We start from the raw sequence: 21,518 nt of genomic DNA, 5'->3' as shown, positions 1-21,518 counted from the left end.
ATTTAAAATTTAACTTGCTAATAAAATTATTAGCAATATTTCATTACTTAAAAAAATTTAATTGATACTAATAGAAAGAAAAATTGAATTTTATAATTAGCAATTATTATTTATATTGCTTATCATTTTATAATATTGATATTATATATATTAGATATTAATATTTTTTATTATTTTGTTTCATATTAATATAATAAATATGTAAAATTATATAATGATAATTAATATGAATTTTTATATTATATAACATCTAAAAACATATATACAAACAATATATAGACATAACAAATAATGAAAAGATATATAAAAAAAATTGTAATAATTCAAACGATAAAATTATTCTAAAATAACAAGTTTATTTTAATAATTTGATGATTTCAATTTCAATATTGTATCAACATAAACCATATCATTTTAAACATTTATTATAATATAAATTCATTATTTGACGAATGAGTTTGTATTAAAAATTATTGAAATCATTTAGATTATTATTTTTTACTTAAAATAGAAAAATAAATTTAAATAACATTTTAAAAAATCGAAATTATTTTCGAGAATTTTTTGGGACTTATGGAAAAAAAATCTTTTTCACATTATGATTCGTTCTCTTTGTAATATACACAAAGAGATAAAATTTATATAAATATGAAGTTTATATGAAATATATGAAGTTTCTTCATAATTTTAAAAATAACGAAAATAAATCAAATTTATCAAAATTCATCATTGCCCTACAATCCTCCTCCCCACTCTATTTATAAATATATTTCTACTTTCAACTCTTATCTTCTATTCTGTTCTTATATAACATATTAAACAAACTTCAATTTGATATCTGTAAGAACAAATGGGAATTATATGTAGTTAATTATATATAGTTAATTATACTGTTTCTATACTTGTATTTGTGCGTATGTTGTAATCTTTCAATATTTTTAAATTTTTTTCTGTATGTGAGATTATAATTGATAACGTATAATTGTCTTTCATAGAAATAAAAGCATATTTTCTAAATGTGTAACTTTTATGCAGAAGACATCGAAGTAGAAGGAACTTGGTTGACAATGAGCAAACAAATAGTAACTGTAAAACAAGGGAAATTAGGAGGAGCAGTACTTAAAAGTGCATTAGGATCATTATACATCGCTTTTAGAGGAATACCTTTTGCTGCTCCTCCTGTTGGAGACCTCAGATTTAAGGTATATATATATAATATATTTTATATTTTATATTATTTCACATTGCTAACTAAAATTTATGATAGCAATCATATTTCAAACATTTGTCAGAAATTCGAAAGCATATATTTTATTTCGTATTAATATATGTAATATATACATTTTATATATAAATTTAATATTAATATTAATATAATTATATATAATTATATTATATGTATTAATATTTATATGTTTATTAAAATAATATTAATTAATTATAATATTAATATCTATTAATTATTATAAGTTTTTTTCCGAGTAAAACAATTTTAAAAAATTTTCAAGTATAATTAAAATTGATTACTTCAACAAATTACAATTCTACAAATTAAATACGAATAAATCATCGATTAATTTACAAAATAAGCAAAATGTAAAGTAAAATTTTATTACTTATATCCTTCATCCTTGACTCTGCTTTAAAATTGTATCCAGTCAACGAATTGTAAGTTGGAGAATTTAAATTTTATGAAAAATATCAGTTGTAAATAAAATTATTTTATATATTTTTATCTTATCTTCATATGTTAAATTATCGCTAATTTATTCTTATTTGTTTTAAAAAAATAGTCAATTTTATTTACATTGTTAAACTTTTTATTCATATTATATATTATAATTTTTAAACTTTTTATTCATATTATTCATATTATTTTATATCTAATAAATAGGTCTGTTATGTAAATGATGTTTATATATTGATAAGAAACAAATATTTATTAACCTATTGTTGAAATTGTAATTTTTCATGTAGATTTCAAAATAATTAAAACAAAATTAAAAGAAAATATTTCAAAATAAAATAAAATTAATTTATTTTATTTTTAAAATTAATTGTTAAAATTAAGATTAATTTATCAAAGAATTCTTTTAATAAAAATTATTTAATCTTATCTCTTGAATGTTTTATATACTAAGAATAAAACTTTGTACTAAGAATAAACATTGAATTACGTTTAAACATTTGTAATTTTTTATAAAACGATTACTTAACATTAAAACTCATAATTGATTTAATAAAATGATTTCTTAATTTTAATTTATATTTTTGCAATATCTCTAAATATTATTTTATATAATACATTAAATATATATATATATGTAATATAAATCGAAAAACTTAGAAAAAAAATTAATTTTTCAAAATTTCTTCCATAATGAAATTTATCCAATAATTTGATAATTTTAAATAATTTGGATATTTAAAAAAAATTAAAAAATTCAGTTTATATTAATTTACAGTTATATTATTTTATAGGTGTTGATTATGAAAATATTTATGTTTCCATGTACACATCATATTTAGAAAAATATATTCTTGAATTATTCATAAATAAAATAATAATAAAATAAATAAATAAAATAATTCATATAAATAATCAAAATAATTATTAGTTAACTTATATATAATATATAACTTAATTAATAAACATTTAAAAACTAAAAGTTAAAAATTAAATATAATAAAAAAGAAATTAAGAAAATTTTATATAATGAAATTCCATATAATTTTCTGATAAACTTTCAATCTTAAAATTTTCTGATAAACTCTCGATATCGCAAATATATTTATCCACGATGAAGAGCAAAATACGATTAATATGATTTCTAAATCTCTTATTAATTTTAATAACTCATACTATGTAATTTAAATAATATTTTTAATTTCTCTTTAAATTAGGATCCGCAACCGCCTCAACCATGGACTGGTATCAAGGATACATCCCAAGTGAAAACACACATATGTTTACAACAAGAGGAGATCGAGCCTTTCAAATTGTTTGGCAATGAAGATTGTCTTTACTTAAATGTTTACACTAATTCTCTTAATCAATCGAAACCAGTTATGTTTTGGATACATGGTGGCGCATTTGTGGTAGGCAATTCAAGTTTTCAGGAAGGTTCGAGGCCTGATTATTTACTCGCGAAAGATGTTGTTGTTGTTTCAGCTAACTATAGACTTGGGGCATTCGGTTAGTCATATTTTGTTCATATTTTTTTTTTTTATTTCAAATTTTAAAAGTGTAAACAAGCAAAGAAAACAATCGCAAAAAATATTTTTCACTTAAAAATTTCAAATTAAACTTTAAATTTAAGGATTTTTAAATCTTGGCCACCGAGTCGCGCCAGGAAATCAAGGACTGAAAGATTTAATCGCTGCTTTGAAATGGGTCAAGGAAAATATTTCTAATTTCGGCGGGGATCCTAATAACGTTACTATTTTTGGCGTCAGCGCCGGAGGAGTTTTAGCTCATTCTCTACTTTTATCGCCATGTGCACGCGGTAACAATCAATTTCGATTAATTAATATTATGTTCTATGTACGTGATTTGTGGAAAAATTAATTTATTAATTAATTCCCTTAATGGAATGCTGGTTTTAGGATTATTCCACAAAGCGATTATGCACAGTGGATTTATGCAATGTTCTTGGGCCAGGAATCAAAGTCTTCCTGAACGTGGCTTTAAACTGGCCTCTCTTCTTGGAAAAGATTCCTCCGATCCCGAGGAGGTTGTCGAATTTCTACGAAGTGTGCCAGCTGAGGATATCATCAAGGCTCAATCTTCTATCCTTACACGCGAGGCAAACGATCTTTTCTTTTTTTTTTTATTGACATTTATATCGTGACATTTATTATTGAGACGAATTGAAACAAACGAAAATTTCGTCTTGTAGGAAACGTTATCCTATAATCTTGCGTTTGGAATCAATACCGACGAGATAGCAGAGTATCCTGTATTACCAGAACCTATAGAACAATTGTTGAAGAAAGATGCGAATATACCAATCATAATTAGTTACACGTCACACGAGTTTATTATGTTCATGAAAGGTGAGTTTTGTTTACAAAATACGAAATCATAAATAATAATACATCGATGTTATCGTTACTTTCTATTATCTTCAGACATAAGCGAAAAATCGTTGACTACTTATAACGAATATCTACCCACGTACGTGAAAGCTTTGGGGACATTGAAGAATTTAGGAGATGCGGATATCAAAAATTTAATCAATGCGGTGAAAGATCGATATTTTGGGGGAAAATTGATCGATAAAAATAAATTATACGATCTATCTAATTTTATGACCGATACGTTCTTCGGTATTCCTGCTATGTTAATGCTAGAAGATCGAGTGAAAAGATCAACTGGGCCCAATTACTTTTGCAAATTTTCGTACGTTGGCAACGAGAAAACATCCACGGATCTCCTAGTGACACGTCACATTTCTGGTGAGGCCGTCATTTTTCTTTTCAATCCGCGTAATCATCGCGGTGTGCTCTTTTTTATTCAAACAAAATATTTAATTTTTCTATCTCTTTTATTATTAAATTTTAGGAGCATCTCACGTGGACGACATCGCGTATTTATTATATTTACCGAAATGTAAAACTGAAAATCCTAATCCACCGGCGGTTGGAACGAAGGACAGGATTACGTTGGAACGAATGACCAGGATGTGGACCAATTTTGCTAAAACAGGGTAAATTTGATTTTAAATTTTAATAAATACAAAGATATCTTTGATATCTAACTCTATAACAAGTAATCCGGAAATTCAAAAAATTATGAAATTTTTAGAATATGTATTACTTGTAAGTATGTATTACTTAGCAATTTTTTTTTGCTAAAATTATTTTAAGGGGGTGAAATCAACTCGCAAACTATAAATAAAATACAGAAAAAGTTTTCAGGCAATTACTTTTTAATAAATATATATTGCTGAAGTTTCAAAAATTTATATTACATATGTCTTTTATTAAATATTGGATCAACCAGATGGGAATAGAAGAAAAAAAAGGGAAACTTATATATTATAATTATTTTATAAGATTTCTTTATCTTTAACGTAATCGTCAAATCGTTTTTAATTTTTTTTATGCACCATATATTACCAGAAGGACAAAAAATATTATGGTAATAGTACAATTATATTTTTATTTCGAATGTTTATATATCTGACATAAAGAATTATTTAATGAGCGGTTAACAAATGCAAGATTTTATTATTGAAATTTTATTATTGAATTCTTGAACTGATCATTGTCCATCTATATTACAAAATAGTATATGTTTTTCGTTAGCATGTAGAAATATTTTCATTACATTATTAAGAAAAGCATAGAAATGATATAATCACTTGATGTATAATTTTTCTTTAATATAAAAAAAAAGAAAAAAAAATTAAGAAAAATAAAGAAATTTGACGACTTACGTTATTTTAAAATAAAAAGATTTTATAAAATAATTATTTATATAAACGTCTTTTTTTTTCTATTTTCATCTGAAAGGAGTTATAATATATATAACAAATTTATAACAAATATATATAATAAAATTCATTCGAAAATTCAGATACAAGCTATATTTTATACTATAATTATTATTTAAGTTGCTTTATTTTTTTGAATAACAAATTAAAATTATTAATTTTTTTGTTTATAACTTATTTTTAATTGTATAACTAATTAATAAATGTTTTATCAGATGACAGTCAATATAAAAGTATATGATTTTAAATTTGCGTAATACACATCTACATTACTACTACATATCCCCCAATAAAGTTTCATAATTTTTTTAAATCTTTTTCTTGTAAATTTGCGTTAGATGAAGCGAGATGAAAATAGAATCAGACAACTTTATCTCTCTTACACCATTTCTCTTCTCTCTTCTTTAATTAATTAAATAAATTGCTTATAACTTAATAAATAATCGATCTCAATCGAAACTTTTGTATATCAACTTTTGTGTTTTGAATCGATTTTACAAAAATAAAAAAAAATTATAAAAATGTTCCACGAATATCCCGTAGAAAGAATGTGATTAACGATTATATTTTATACGTTTAATTTAGGGAACCTACTTCGATTCAAGATGAGTTTGTTAATGTCAATTGGAAACCTGCAACGGCGAATAATCTTTGTTATTTGGATATAGGGGATGAATTGCGCCTATTGCCTCTTCCATCACATCTTTTATCATACAAATTATCTTAGTCAATGAAAAATTAATATTTTTCGAATTTTAATTTTTTTCCTTTCATATAATTTTAATTTTATATATAATTTATGATAATATATACATATTAACCATTTTCTTATTTCATGTGTATATATATATTTGATTTAAGTACATATGTATATATATATATAAATATACACATACACACACACACACATATATATATATAAATAAGGAAGTTTTAATGCATTATTAGATTTATATTTAAACTTAATTATCAACACTTGGATACTTTTTATATATGAAAATTATTAAACATTTCTAAAAGAATTATAAATGATAAGAAGAAAAGATAGAATCTTCTCCCTATATATACACAATGTATTTCGTTTATGATAATTTACAACTTTTCAATCACGTAATGAAAAAAATATATTAAACGAACAGTTATGAATATTGAATGTATAACAAACGATAATAATTAATTATGATATTTATATATTGCTATATTCGTAAGACAATAAATAATAATATAATAATGGCATTTATTATGGGTAGATATATATATATATATATCTTTATTATAGTATATATATCTAAGAGTTGTTTTAATTTTATTAATTTTTTATCTTCCCTTTAGATGCTTCGTACTAAGATAAACGTTTGAATTATGTTTAATTATGTCGTAAATATTGTTTAATTCTTTCATCCAAATTATCTTACTGATATCAAATTTCTAATCATCTGTTAACTCAATAAATGGATTAGGAATAAAACGAGTTAAAGTAAGATTAAAAAATAAATTTTAAACACTTATAACTTATATATACAATAATTTTTTATCATTAAAATTTAAATTTTTTATTATCAAAAACTATACACTACACTATAAGATAGAATTTAATCGTAATTTTATGTAATAACTTATTAATAAACAAAAAAAAAAATCTTATAGCAACAATATATAATTCACAAGCGATCATAAATTGATATGATGCTAACAATCTTTTCAGAGAAAATTTTTTTATAAAGTTCAAAACTAGTAAAATACAAATATTGCTCTTGCATAACATGTTTTTTTACATTTATATTTTTATCTATTTTTTTTTTTATAGTTTATCATTATACATTTCCATTTATGTCCAATTATGAAGCAAAACTTTATTCTGTTATCATGTTAATTAATAATAATATCATATCTAATTACCAATTATATATAATGTAATGATATTTTAATTAAATATATTTATTAAGTAATAATAATGATAATAAAATTTTTAGTAATACTTTGTATCAAAAGATTATATTAGTTAATCAATCTTAAAATTTTTTTTTAAATTAAATCGAATATACAGAGTGAAGAAAACAATTCATATAATAATAACGATTCATATGTTATACATATAGGTAAAAAAATGTATATTGAAAAGTTAATTGTTTTCAAAATACAATCGTTTTTTACAATCTTGTTTTATGTTAGCATCATGACTTATTGATTTATTATTAATTTCTCGATATTTATAGAAAATGTTTCATATATGCTTTTCTTCCACATTTCCACACATATTTGGCATCTTTTTCTTGAAAGTTCACAAACTCTCTCAAAAATTCCAGATATCTATCAAATTATTTGAGCATAATATAAGCATACTGAATTCGGTTGAATCATTTGGTACACTTTTATCATATTGAAGTATATATGAAAATTGAATGAAGATATTTATAAATATAAATATTAAGAAAAATTATATGATATATAAATGCAAATAATAATTATAATGCTAATAAATAAGAGACAAAAAATAAGAAGATAATTGATCTATATTTATTTAAAACTTTTTTTTATTCATAATGATATATCATATACGAATTTTGAATGTTTTTTTTTTTTTTTTTTTTTTGATAAATGAAATTAAGTTTTATAATTTTTTTTTATAAAATAAAGTAAAATATAAAACATAAATTAAATTTCTTCAATCGAGGAACATTATTAGGGATATTTATTAGGGATATTTATATGCTATTTTTTGATTGATTTTGCCTATTGATAAATTTATTTTATCTTTTGATCATTGTTTGCATTGATCATTTTTTATTTTAGTGTTTTTTTGAATACTTTTTGATTGCAATTATTTGCAATTGTTTGCTATTATAAAACTTTTAAAAATCAATTTAATGCGTCGTTAAAATGGATAATGCATATATATATATATATATATATATATATATATATATATATATATATATACATATATATATGCATTAGAGATGGAAATAAAAACGAAAGATAAAAAAAATATAAATATAAATAAAAAATATAAATGCAATATATTTATCTTCGAATTTGAATGACATATTTAATTCTATCATTAACTATAATATACGATTTCATTATGCATATATTTTTAAAATTATAATTTTAATCGTGTATTTAATCTTATGTAAATTTCATTTTTTTCTTTATTTCAATATACATATGGAATACTATATAATCATACTTTTAAAAATATAATCTAGACTAATCATGTATCTAATCTTATATACAATACATTTGTTTTAAGTGTTTAAACATGATTTTAAAAATATCAGAAATATGAAAAAAAATATTTATCAAATGAAAATTACGTGATATGAAAAAGAAAATATCATAATGATAATTGTTGATCTTGAGATAATGTTGAAGAATTCTTTTGAAAATCAGAATTTCAATGGAACTTTATATATATAGAATATGTTTTTTTTTTTTAAATTATTTTTAAAATTACTAGAAATGCAAATATATATTAAATGAAATCGAAGAAAAAAATATTGTGATAATAATTGTTAATCTTGAGATAATGTTGAAAAGTTCTGTGAAAATTAAGAAATAAAGTCTCAGATAAAACTTTATATGTACACAAATGGATTTATTTTTTATTCTTGTATTTTTTATATACGTGTATTTTTTGTAAATTATTTTTGAATTATTAACTTTTAAGATTTACGCATTACAGATATCTGATGTAGTAAAGATTGCTCGATTAGAATATATTCTAGAAAGAATCGACATTTGGCCCAATATAAAATTTCATAAGGAACAAGAAAGAAGAAATATGTGATTTAACAAGATTTATACATATTATAAAATATATATAAAAAAATACTGATTAGTTAAAAGTTTTTAAAATAATAATTTGAACGTGGCAGATTAGTATCATGGCCATCAAAATCGTTATATTGCCATGCATGTTTTTCTATATAACAATAATCAATAATATAAAACATAATAAATATTAATAAATAATATATACTAAATAATAAATATTGCACACTTATTATATACTTATACATTTATACTATATATACCTTACTTCGAAAGTGTAATGGAATTACAATAAATATACAATAATGCAAAAATAACGCAAAAATGAAATGTTAAAAAAGCAATTCTAACAAAGATTACAGAAATGTATTTTAAATATATTTAATGTATTAATATATAATAACGAAATACACATTATTATATAGAATTAATTATATATAAATAATAATAAAGCAAAAAATTTTTATGCCCAAGTAATTTATAGCGAATATTCTAATGACATGCAAATTTAAAAAGTTGACAATATTACTATTCAAAAAAAAATACTTACAAATACATAAAAATAGATAAGCTAAAATATTAAAGATGCATGAATTACCAAGAATATCATATTAAAAATTTTTTGTTAATATTTCAGAAACTCGAATGAGGACTCGAAGCTAAAATTTTATATTCAGGTTTCTTTTCTTCCCTCTTTTCCCATTCCTTAAAGTTTCAGATCATTTTTGAAGAAATGCAAAGATTTTTTTTTTTTATATTTTCTTCGATAGATTTTAATCAATTAAGAATCGATTAACTCTTGATTTTCTTTAAACGATAAATGTTAAACGTCTTTTTATATTTTCAATATATTTTAATATCAGTAAATATATTTTACATATATTTTATTATAAGATCGTATTTATATACGATATATTTATTTACATACATTAATTATTAAATTATGTCGTTAATATCATTTATTATTTATTCAAATGTATTTAAATGCATTCAATATATTTTAAGAATTTGTTATCGATGAAAAAAGTATAATTATTTTTTGATTGAGTTTATAATTATATTTTATAATTATGTTTGATTTGACAAGATGAAAATCACGATCCGTAAGTTCAGAATAGAAACATTGAATATTTGTATTCAGTTTAGTGATCTAAGTTCATAGGTTCATAAGTTTTTCATCATTGAACGAATTAGGGGAAAGATTGATAGAGTAAAGTACTTTTTATCAAATTCTTTTTACAAATAGCTTTCATTAAAGCGACAAATGAATTTGATAGAGGAAAACTATCGATAATATATTTTTTATCTTGTGATTTTTTTAAAAAAAGACGAAACTGCTATTTTATTACTAATTATGATTATACAAATTATACATATGTGCAATAAAATTATACAAAATATTATTAATAGAACTTCATCTATACATTCTTAATGCGAGTTGTAAGTATTTATTTTTTCTCAATATAAATACATTGCGATAACAAAGTGATCAAAAAAATTAACCACTGACAAATTGTCGATTTATATAGTTTGAATATTTTATAGAAATTGTTCACACATTTGTTCATGTAATTATTTCCAAAAAAAAAAGAAAAAAAATATAAAACAATTTTTGAACGATCGATTTTACAATAATAGTGATATCATTATTGTTGTGTCTATTCTTGTCATTGTAATTTCGATAAAAAAGTATTCTTTTACATTTTATTTTCGCCTAAATTCCTCCTGAGTAGAACTAGAACAGAACTAGACAGATAATTCTGATCAAACTCGTAAAAAAAATTAATTATTCATAATTTAATTAATTCATCTATTTTGAACGTTGGTAGGTCTGATGAAATAAGTAAGTGTAGTAACAATCTATTTTATTTGAAAATATTTCGAAAATTATGCGGTTATATGTACAGTAATTGTTCCAAATATTGTTTTCTAAGAATCATCGAAATCGATGATTCGTTCGATGATTTGTTTGTAAATAATTATATCTAATCTTGCTAAACCGTTAGAGAAGTATAGACGGTAAGGAATAAAGTATGGTAAATTGCTGCCGTAGTTTATCGCTGCCATTAGTTATATCGTAGACGAGGCATAGGATAGATCTAGTATTTAAATTTCGTGATGACATTATGAAATAAATGTAAAATAAATGTAAATGAGTGATATTTCGATATGTTTTTAATTTGGTGCGTGTAGAATTATCAAGGTGAAGAGAATAAAAGTAAAAAATATATAATATTTTTTTATTCTCATATACGAATTCGTGTATTGTATATGTATGTGTGCCGTGTATTTATTGTATTATATAAACATTAAAAGGTTTGATTTTCACGATTTTCACGTATTAGATTTGAAGTTTTTAAGTCAATGGAGAGACTTTTGTCCATTAATTAAATTTTACCCATTAATTAAAAGATAAATTTAAACTTGTTATTTTTTGTTATAGTAGTAATAAAAATTGGCAAATCTATATAAAATATATCTTAACAAAATTTTATTGGATAGATATCGCTATTATTACAATTTAAATCATTATAATTTCGATTGCTCGATTAATTGTTTTACATTAAGTTATTGTATATGAAACGATCATTTTATTAATTTAAAAAAAACAATTCAAACGTTGAATAATATGTATTGCATGTCAATTTAAAGTTTAAAAATAAATGATTGCATACTATATATTTTTTATTTTATCAATATTGTCTTATAAAGAAGCAAGCTGTATATCGATCTATATTATAGATTTTAAATTTCAATATAAAAAATTGCTATTGACATTAATACGACTTTTAGAAAAGATTAAAGAGTCAAATAATTTTCGATTGAAAAATTACGATTGGAAAATATAAATGTAAAAAATAAGCGAAGGAATTATTAATAATCAATTAAAATTAATCAAATCAAATTGTAACAATTTCAATTTTGTTTTTCGCATTCTGGATAAGATGAATTGAATTTGAATTTAATCAAATTTCGATTAATATTATTTTCATTAAAGATATAGCCATCAACAAAAATATTTGTAATATATATATATAAGAAAGTATAAAGTAAAACTTTGTAATATAAAGAAATTCAATTAAAAAAATTCTAATTTTTTTAAAAATTTATATAAATATGATGACACAGCATTACTTATTTTATGAAGTGATCATTTTTAAATCGTTAAAAATATTTTAATTTAAAATTTTGCTCTATCTCATACTATTATAAAATTATCATATATAAAAAAGTTATTATTATATATATATAAAATAGTTATTAAAATATATCAATTATCAAGTTCAAAAGAATAAAAAAATGAAATTTTGAGCTTTAGTTTCATTTATATCGTAAATCATATTACATAAATAAATTAATATTACAATTTGAAACTGATTATTATTATATATTAGTCTTAGTTGTAATTACAATTTTAATATCATTCAGTCATCAGAACATCAGTTCAGATTAATTAGCGAATAACATTTTTTATTTTATATTAATTTTTCCTTATTTTACGAAACTGTAATGAATGAAATGATATTTTTTCCCAATCCATTCGTTTGTTTTAAGAATGAAACAAATTAAAAAAAAAAAATTATGTCGATTATTGTCAAAATTAGAATAGTTGAACATTAAAAAGAAAAAAAAAAAATACTTCATATCAAATAATATGAATCAGTATATATCAGCCATAAAATAGTTAACAATGTTGTTACAATGTTATATATCAATTGTTGGGAAATTGGTAGATATATTTTTAAAATTCAAGATTTCTTTTAAAATTCATTATCTCCTCTCCTATAATATCAGCGTATCATATGTTCGTCATATGTTCAATCTGTTAAGGGAAATCCACGTGCGATTTCAAAATCATTTTTAATATGAAGACCACTTTTGTCTACTCCGTATAACGTAATTTTCTTGATAAATTATTTCAATCATTTTTTTTGTAAGAAATCGCTCCTTTTCTCTTTCGCAATCTTTCGATAAATTGAAAATTCGAATCTTGAAAAAATCTTGAAAATTTCTTTATCGTTTTATCGTCGTGATTCATTCCAAATGATAATCGTCTTGCACAAATCTAGGATATGAGTAAATAGTAGTATCTTTTTCATCGCTATTTTATCAGAAATAACGTTTGATACCGAGATAGTTTTGAAAACGAATTATTCAAATAATTAAATTAATTAAGTTCGGAATATTTATCCAATCATATCATATAACTGTAAGAATCAAGCCTAAAATTGTTTATTAAATACAAGAGTGCCAATCACTTTTCATAAAAATGACTCTTCATAATCACGCTGCATAGAATGAATTGAAACGTAGAGTATGTTACGTTAAAAATATAAATTCAATTCTGAAAAGAATGCCTCGAAGTAATTATATATATTTATTACACACCTTTTATCCTTTTATTCAAAAAGAAAAAAAAAAGCAATAATGTTAAAAAAGTTTACGATATAATAAAATTTTTAGCACCGCCTATTAAATACAGACATGACTAATATATTGAATGCTGCCTATTCAGATGTTAAATGCTAATACAATAAGTAATATAATTGTCTTTTTTGTAATAATCGATGACATCATAGCGATATCGCCATCCCTGCTATAGATTGCCTCGTAAGTTTTAAAATTTTAATAATGCCGATCTTGGACAATGATGCCTCATTTTCGAGAAAATCGATTTTTATCAAAATTTATCTTTATTAATTGTACGTTTCAATTTTTGCCCAATTTTTGTTTTTCTTCTTTATTTATTTATTTTTTGTACATCATTTTTTTATATGTAATAACATTTGTTACTTTTTTTTGATACTTTCATACTTTTCCTGAATATCTGTTAGTAATAATCTATTATTCTCGTTACGTTATTCTTTTTATTTTCCGTATTATTTGAATCAACTCAAAGTATATATATTTGTCTTATTTGTGTTTTAATATCTGAATCAAAATACATTGGAAATTAGATATTATAGAAAGACAGTAAAGTTTATTAGTGTTGGTCTTCTATTATTTTTCTAATCTATTCTTATGTATTCATAATATGATACGTTATCTCTTGTTACGAGGCAATATTCTTTTTTATTTTTTGTTATTTAATGTCGATGTTGAAAATTTGTCTAGGTATTTTTTTTTTTTTTTTTTTTACCTAAACATAAATACCACCGAGTATTTATCGTTTTTTTTTCGAAAATTTATTATAATAACTTTCGTTGCAATTTATTTACCTTTCTATTGCTATTTTAAAATCTTTAAAAGTTACATATTCACTTCACGACGAAAGTCGTGGACAAAAAAAGTGCGTGATGGGGATAAAAAAAAAGATGATAGAAGATAAATAGGGTATAAATATAAATCAAAAATACACATGGAAAATGTACGGATATCTTTTAATCCAGGGGGTATTAAAATTATTTAGTTTTATTGTGTATATAAAACGCTATATTTAGATAATTATATTTTTTATATAAATACAGGATTCGAGATTAATCTAATCTTACATGTAAGTACGTTCACTAGCAGTTAAGCACTCTTACGAATTACAAGTGATAGTTTATCTTAAGAATCGAAATTTAGAGAGAGAAAATTAAAATGATTTAAAATACGCAATCTTAAATTAAAATTATATAAAATTAAAATTAAAAACTGTGAATATTTATACGAAATAGCAACGATAATAATTGGATAAAAACTTAGTGGAAAAAAAATGAGTGATTTAATAGTAATAGTACAAGAAGGGAAATTAAAAGGTGCGGAACTAGAAAGTAGCCTAGGCTCCCCGTACATCGCTTTCAGAGGAATACCTTTCGCTGCTCCTCCCATTGGAGAGCTCAGATTCAAGGTACGATAACAATTTTTCTTTAATAATAATTCTATCTTATGATTCGAATTTTATATATATATATTTATATATATATATATATTTTATATATATATAACGATAATTGTCGAGTCGATTTATTGAAATCTAAATAATGCTTTTCTGTGACTGTAACAACGTTTAACTTGATTCGTGAAATTTTTTATCAAAAAAAAAAAAAAAAAAAAAATATAGGACCCGCAACCACCTGAACCATGGACTGGCGTAAAGGACACATCCGAAGTTAACGAGTACATCTGCCCCCAGGTCCAAGATGCTCCACCATTGATTATCGGCAACGAGGATTGCCTTTATCTAAACGTCTACACTAATTCCCTTGCTCAATCAAAGAAATCAGTCATGTTCTGGATTCATGATGGTGCATTCACAATAGGCTCCTCAAGCTTTCAGCACTTCAGACCTGATTATTTGCTCGCGAAAGACGTTGTCGTCGTCACGACTAACTACAGGCTCGGAGCATTCGGTCAGTTTCGTATTATTTATCCATTTATCGGATCGAATAAATCGTAACTTTGGAATAATTTCTCTCTGTCATCATTGGACTTTTTTCTCCTTCTTCAATTTCTCAAAAGAGAACTTTGTACATAAAAAAAAAAAAGAAAAAAGAAAACGAATGATCCAATTAAAGAATAAGAATTAATTAATCAATTAATCGATTTAATTTTCGATGTATTTGAAGGATTTCTGAATCTGGGTCACAAAGTGGCGCCAGGGAATCAAGGGTTGAAAGATATAATCGCGGCGTTGGAATGGGTGAGGGAAAATATTGCCAGCTTCGGCGGAGATCCCGATAACGTGACGATTTTCGGGGTTAGCGCCGGGGCAGCTTTAACTCACGCTTTGCTCATGTCGCCGCGCGCAAAAGGTACAATTCAATTTTTATTCTTCTCAAGCTTATTTTATCGGCTCGAGTCGGGTTGTTCCAATTTGATATTTCAGGATTATTCCACAAAGCGATCGTGCAAAGTGGATCGATGCGAAGTTTTTGGGCGATTAATCAAAGCCGTCCCGAGCGTGGCTTCAATTTGGCCAAGTATCTTGGAAATTTGTCCAACGATCCTGTCGAAGTAGTCGAATTCCTGCGGACAATATCCGCCGAGGATATCGTACGCGCCCAGACAGCTCTCCTGTCGCAAGAGGCAAGTATCTTTTTCTTTCGTATCTATCTTCTCGCGCTTCTGATCAAACATTTTTCTTAATTATGTTGTAACGAGCGAAGTTTCTTCAAGTTTTCCAAGCCTAAAATAAGTCTTTATCGAGAATTTAAATGTTAAAAAGTTGCGAAGAATCGAGTACGAATATTATACGTAGATTATAATTTCACAAAAATCGATAGATCGCAGCAATCCAAGCTTTTAAACAAATTTGGAAAAATCTTGGATAAAAATGATTCCTGATCGATTTCGACTAAGACGCGAATATTTTTACGCAATTTCCCCCTTGAAATATATATCTTATCTCTTTATCTCTTTTAGGAAAGATTAAGTTTTAACCTTGCTTTTGGAATGAATAGCGACGAAATAGCGGAGAATCCTGTTTTACCAGAATCTTTGGAAGAATTAATTAAAAAAGAGGTAGACATTCCCGTGATGGCCAGCCACACGTCCAACGAGTTCATTATGTTTTTGCAAAGTAATTTTTTTCATTTAAGAAGAGAAGATAAATAAGACTGTAATGATAAAATCATACGTATTCGTTTCTTTCTTTTTCAGATAAAAGCGAACAGCTCATACGTTTATTCAATTCGTATCTATTGACGCATGTGAAAAACTTAGGATCGTTGAAGATGTTGGAGGATGAGAAAGTTAAAATTTTATACAAATCGGTGAAGGAGCGTTACTTCAACGGGAACTCGATCACCGCCAATGATTTCAACGAATTGACGGAATTTTTGGGCAACGTTTATTTTGTCATTCCCGCGATCCTGTGGCTGCAGGATCGAATAAGAAGGGTAACTTCACCCAGCTACTTTTGCAAATTTTCGTACGTTGGCAATGAGAAAACACCCACCGATTTGCTGGTGAAACGACAAGCTTCTGGTGACTATATTTCTTTTTTTTTGAAATTTCCAATTATTAGCTGTGCAAATAACGATCTTTCCCCCTTCTTTTTTTTTACGATCATAAATACTTCTGAATCTACCACTAGAAAATGTTGCTTGCTGTGTATGGAAATTTAATTTTTAATTTAATTAATGTGTTAATTATTGTGACCAACTTAATTTAAAATTCAATATTTTAATCTTATTATTTAACGTTTTAAAAATCTACGTGAATTTTTATTCTAATTAAAATTAAATGAATTAATTCGAACAAAAATAGTATAAAAATAAATCATCGATCACTATTATTATATTATTATTTGTTGGATGATAAATGGTTGAATTTTTTTATATTTCCACTTCACAATCGTTCGTGGCGCCATCTGGAAGAGCGTTCTTTCGTTTTCAAGAAGAGTCGCGATGAAGCATCATTCGTTGCTTACTCTTTGTATTCCAGCTTAGGGAATCAGCTGTCGAAGCTACTGAAATGGTGCTACTGGGAGACGCAGTATTTTACAAAAGATGCAAAAGGTACCAAAGATTCGAAGCCGGAAATTTTATATTTTGAAAGATGACGATATCTTGATACGTAATCTTGTAGCTGATTTATGTAATAAAATCTTGAATTTGGAAAAAAAAAAGGAGGAAAGAACTTATTTGCACTCTTATTTATTTAATGCACGTATCTTATATACCAATCTTTGTTGCATCACGATCCCATAATAATTATCCCATAATAATCGTGTTTTAAGTGACAAATCTGTAATTTCTTATTTAAAAATTAATTCGAAATTCAAGGCCATGTCGAGAAATTCATCTAAATTACATCTCAAATAATTTATCTCAGGAACATCTCACGTGGACGATATCGCTTACTTGTTATATTTGCCCAAGTGTAAAGTTGAAAATCCGGATCCACCGGCGGTTGGAACGAAGGACAGGATCACGTTGGAACGAATGACCAGGATGTGGACGAATTTCGCTAAAACGGGGTAAATATGAAACGTGTAATTAAGAAATTTCGTAGAATATTATTCCCCTACGTTTTTTAATTCCAGAGATCCCGTCTCGGTTAAAGACGAGTTTGTCAACGTCGATTGGAATCCCGTAACCACGGACGAATTCTATTATTTGGACATTGGGGAGGAGTTACGAATTCTCCCCGTCCCGGAACATTTATTATTCTTCGAACGGGCTTTATAATTTTTTTAGGATTGACGAAAAATTGATTTGTGTCGAATTTTTATTCCATTTTATTTATATATATATATTTTATAACAATACATTTTTAATCGCCTTCTTGCCCTCAGATGCAAGATGGCCAAATGATGCAAAGGATGTAATAAATACACTTGTTACACTTCTACCTCTTGTAAAATGTTATTGACAGCTATTTACACGCATCGACTAAGCAGACGGAATCTTATCTCGTTTGCCGTGTATCTGGGAATACCTGATACGAAACTCTGAAATCATCAAACAGAATCTACGGAGCAAAGTATGTAAATCTCGAAAAAATCGAGTCTTGTTTTCGCGGAAAATTTTTTTTTTAATTTCGATTAAAAGGAAGACAATACAAGATGAGACAATACAGCGTAATAATTACGTTTACTTAAATTAAATACGTATCATTTTTTTTTTATTAAACCGTTTATGCTAAAAGCGAACTGCTTAAACATTTTTTTTCTTTTTTCGTTTTCTCGTATCATGAATATGTGCACGTTTTTTTTTTCTTTAAATTAACTTGTCTTAACAACATATGTGCGTTTCGAGATTAAAAAAAAAAAAAAAAAACAACTTACTTTATTACGTATATACTATATTTCCCTTAAGAAAAAAACTAGAAAATTACACTTTCAAGTGTAATAAGTCATAAGGTACCGCGTAGAGCTTTCAGTCGAACGATTTTCAATATTCCCGAATTATTTTTATTCGCCAAGAATATTTTCGATTCTTTCTTTTTTTTTTTTTTTTCTTAATCCACGATCTACTTATTCCAAAAGGCGAAGGCCTTTTGTATCCTTTCGTTATTCGGTTTCTTCGCTGTCGTGGCGATCGAGGGATAAACGCGTTCCGACATTTGTGGAACGTTTGTGCCGGATGACTTGGATGTCGCCACCGTCGTCGCCGCCGCCGCCGCCGCCGCCTCTTTCTCGAATAATTTCGCGGTACGACTCACGTTTCCGGTCGGGACGAATTTGCTACGAATTCTCCCGATTAATAACCTCGGGTCCTCAATCTCGCTGGACACTGAAAAACACAAACGCCGAATTTCAACCCGATCTCAACTCTTAATCATCGAACGAAGTTTAATCCAATGTAATCGATTAGAAAAAAAAAAAAAAAAAAAAAAGAAAAGAAAACTCGTAACGGAAAAGTGTTGCACATTGAAAAAACACACCTTCATGCTGCCGATTAATTTCACGCGAAGCTTTATTCACACCGCCCAGCGTAGCTACCTCGATACTCCCTTTTTTGGTATGTCTCTTTGGATCCGAAACTTTTATGCCTCCCACGTTCGCCGATATTTCCCCGATATCGTCGTCGAGCAACGTTCCGCGATCCTCGAACTGTCCCAACTTTTCCAACAAGCCCTTATTATTATTATTGTTGTTGTTACTCTCGTTGTCAGCCGCCTCCTCCTCCTTGATCGCCGATATACCCAACTCGTTCACCTGTTGGGAGGACGTGGACAAGTTCGAGGCGCAGTCACCGATCCCGGAGTCGCGCGAGTCGCCCCTGAAAACCCGGCGAGGCTTCTGCGTGCCCCCCTCCTGATCCATCTTCTCCTTCAATTCCTTCTCGATCTCCGTCACGATGTCCCCCTTCTCCTCCTCCCCCTCTTCCTCGACGCTCCACGCCGCCGATCTCATTCGCGAGAAATCGATCCCCTCGACGTTGGCCGACGATCTCGTCGTCGGGTCGCCGTCAAAATCGATCAAATTCCTCTCGATCGATGAGATCGTCTCCTCCTTTATCGGCGATACGCGCTCCTCCACGATCCGCGCCACCGTTTCCTCCTCGATCCTCTCCATAGAACGCGCCGATTCTTCTGACCGAGACTCTTCTGTCTGGACCACGCTCTGCATCTCCTCGAGAGTATCAGTTCCCCCCCGGATTATTTCACCGGATTCTTTTCCCGGGGAACACGATACACCGTCGTCGCGATCCCTCGGTTCGTTTTTCAACGAGGGGGCGGCGTCCTTGCTCGTCCTCCCTTCCAGAGAGGAGTGTACGGTTTCTTCGGGCAAGATGCTCATCTCGGTTTTGTAACAGAAGGAGTACACGTTCTTCGGCACGCCTCTGCCGTCCCCCCCTTCCGCTGTCGAGTTGCACGACGATCTCGACCCGTCGCCGGCCGATCCCTCGAAATCGATCGTTCGAGGGGGGTCGGCAGAGGTGGGGGTTGGCGAGGATTCTATCGTGGTTGGGCCCCGTCTGCTGTTCGCCGAAAGGATTGCCATCCTTCCGAGTGCACGAATGGCGTTTCCCGTTTTCTATTGTAACAGACGAAAAGCGCACACGAAACGCAAATACGAAATCAAATCCATGCTTGGGATTAGTGATTTTTCTTTTTCATGTTTTTTTCAAGAATTTGGAAGATAATTTTTACAAATTGGCAAGCTGTCCACTGATTCGTGCATTGGATATATTTTGTATTTACAATCTTTTTCTTTATAAAGAAATTATGATTTGTCGTTAATAAGAATGGAAAAAAATCGTGCGTTCGTTTTTCACTGAATTTTCAATTTAATAGAAACACGGATGGGCGAGAAAAGTTAATGGTTCAAGCGAGAGACGAAAACTTGAAAGGCTACACAATCTAACACAACAATGCGATAAAATATTATTGTAAGCCAAGTACAAGCAAGATGTGTGAGAATAGATCTTCGTCTCTTCGTCACAATGTGAAAAAGTAATTCTTACCTGCCATTTTCTTCGCACGATGAATTTTTTCAGCTTCTCAGTCGGCAAGGCTATCCTACTCATTGCTTCCGCGTGTTGCGCCATCCAAGAGTGCTCTAAACACTGTCTAGCCGACATTCGCGATCTATAAATCACCCGTTCATATGTTAAATAATTGTAACGCTTAAAGAGATATTCTTAACGATACGATATAATTTCTAGAAACGTCGTATTTCAATAATTGACTGTTGTTCAACAAAATTACAGATTGTTAAAATTGTTACTTTATATGCATGTTTGGATAATCGACATTATACTTGTGCGACGGACACTTGTGTGTAATAAAATTTTAAACAAAAATTGATGTCGATTATGACTCGATAAATAATAAATTAATAAATAAATCGATTCTCAAAAAATGTTTCAA

At 26.9% G+C, this 21,518-nt stretch overlaps 3 protein-coding genes across 10 annotated transcripts in view; 2 read left to right on the top strand and 1 right to left on the bottom strand.

Annotated features, from left to right (window-relative positions):
* Positions 1 to 817: 817 nt before the first annotated feature.
* LOC100864160 (esterase FE4) lies at positions 818 to 6,329 on the top strand. 3 transcript variants are annotated; one of them, XM_086910108.1, is made up of 9 exons: positions 818 to 952; positions 1,036 to 1,202; positions 2,905 to 3,196; positions 3,321 to 3,506; positions 3,607 to 3,806; positions 3,900 to 4,056; positions 4,132 to 4,458; positions 4,565 to 4,709; positions 6,084 to 6,329. In XM_086910108.1, exons 2-9 carry the CDS (start codon positions 1,068 to 1,070, stop codon positions 6,223 to 6,225), a joined length of 1,584 nt encoding a protein of 527 aa, XP_086766234.1. In that variant the 5' UTR covers positions 818 to 952; positions 1,036 to 1,067; the 3' UTR covers positions 6,226 to 6,329. The 3 variants fall into 3 exon arrangements, with proteins under 3 accessions (XP_086766234.1, XP_086766233.1, XP_086766235.1); XM_086910109.1 differs by having other exon boundaries at positions 858 to 914; XM_086910107.1 differs by having other exon boundaries at positions 824 to 1,202.
* Positions 6,330 to 11,340: 5,011 nt separating this feature from the next.
* Positions 11,341 to 18,551, top strand: LOC100869344 (esterase FE4). Of its 6 annotated transcripts, XM_086910114.1 has the most exons (10): positions 11,374 to 11,490; positions 14,741 to 14,766; positions 14,933 to 15,105; positions 15,319 to 15,607; positions 15,824 to 16,009; positions 16,084 to 16,283; positions 16,620 to 16,776; positions 16,857 to 17,183; positions 18,033 to 18,177; positions 18,244 to 18,551. In XM_086910114.1, the coding sequence occupies exons 3-10, from the start codon at positions 14,971 to 14,973 to the stop codon at positions 18,386 to 18,388; spliced, it is 1,584 nt and encodes a 527-aa protein (XP_086766240.1). In that variant the 5' UTR covers positions 11,374 to 11,490; positions 14,741 to 14,766; positions 14,933 to 14,970; the 3' UTR covers positions 18,389 to 18,551. The 6 variants fall into 6 exon arrangements, with proteins under 6 accessions (XP_003693100.2, XP_086766236.1, XP_086766239.1 ...); XM_003693052.4 differs by lacking the exon at positions 14,741 to 14,766 and having other exon boundaries at positions 11,341 to 11,475; XM_086910110.1 differs by having other exon boundaries at positions 11,341 to 11,475; positions 14,741 to 15,105.
* The window catches only part of LOC100869469 (uncharacterized), a 66,775-nt gene continuing 63,671 nt past the window's right edge, over positions 18,415 to 21,518 (bottom strand). Inside the window, 3 exon segments of the mRNA XM_086910097.1 lie at positions 18,415 to 19,435; positions 19,587 to 20,682; positions 21,113 to 21,236. Coding sequence (XP_086766223.1) covers positions 19,173 to 19,435; positions 19,587 to 20,682; positions 21,113 to 21,236 — 1,483 coding nt within the window. The 3' untranslated portion in view covers positions 18,415 to 19,172.

Source organism: Apis florea, unplaced genomic scaffold (genome assembly GCF_048593485.1).
Source record: "Apis florea isolate Af1SG1 unplaced genomic scaffold, ASM4859348v1 contig_3170_pilon, whole genome shotgun sequence".
NCBI lineage: Eukaryota > Metazoa > Arthropoda > Insecta > Hymenoptera > Apidae > Apis > Apis florea.
This window is presented reverse-complemented; position numbering and strand designations above follow the sequence as displayed.

Coding starts and splice junctions, on each gene's coding strand:
- LOC100864160 (XM_086910107.1), top strand. CDS start 1,017: ATGTGTAACTTTTATGCAGAAGACATCGAAGTAGAAGGAACTTGGTTG. Junction 3,807..3,899: donor CTTCTATCCTTACACGCGAG/GCAAACGATCTT, acceptor TTCGTCTTGTAG/GAAACGTTATCCTATAATCT. Junction 4,710..6,083: donor ACCAATTTTGCTAAAACAGG/GTAAATTTGATT, acceptor CGTTTAATTTAG/GGAACCTACTTCGATTCAAG.
- LOC100869344 (XM_003693052.4), top strand. CDS start 14,971: ATGAGTGATTTAATAGTAATAGTACAAGAAGGGAAATTAAAAGGTGCG. Junction 16,010..16,083: donor CATGTCGCCGCGCGCAAAAG/GTACAATTCAAT, acceptor TTGATATTTCAG/GATTATTCCACAAAGCGATC. Junction 17,184..18,032: donor GGTGAAACGACAAGCTTCTG/GTGACTATATTT, acceptor AATTTATCTCAG/GAACATCTCACGTGGACGAT.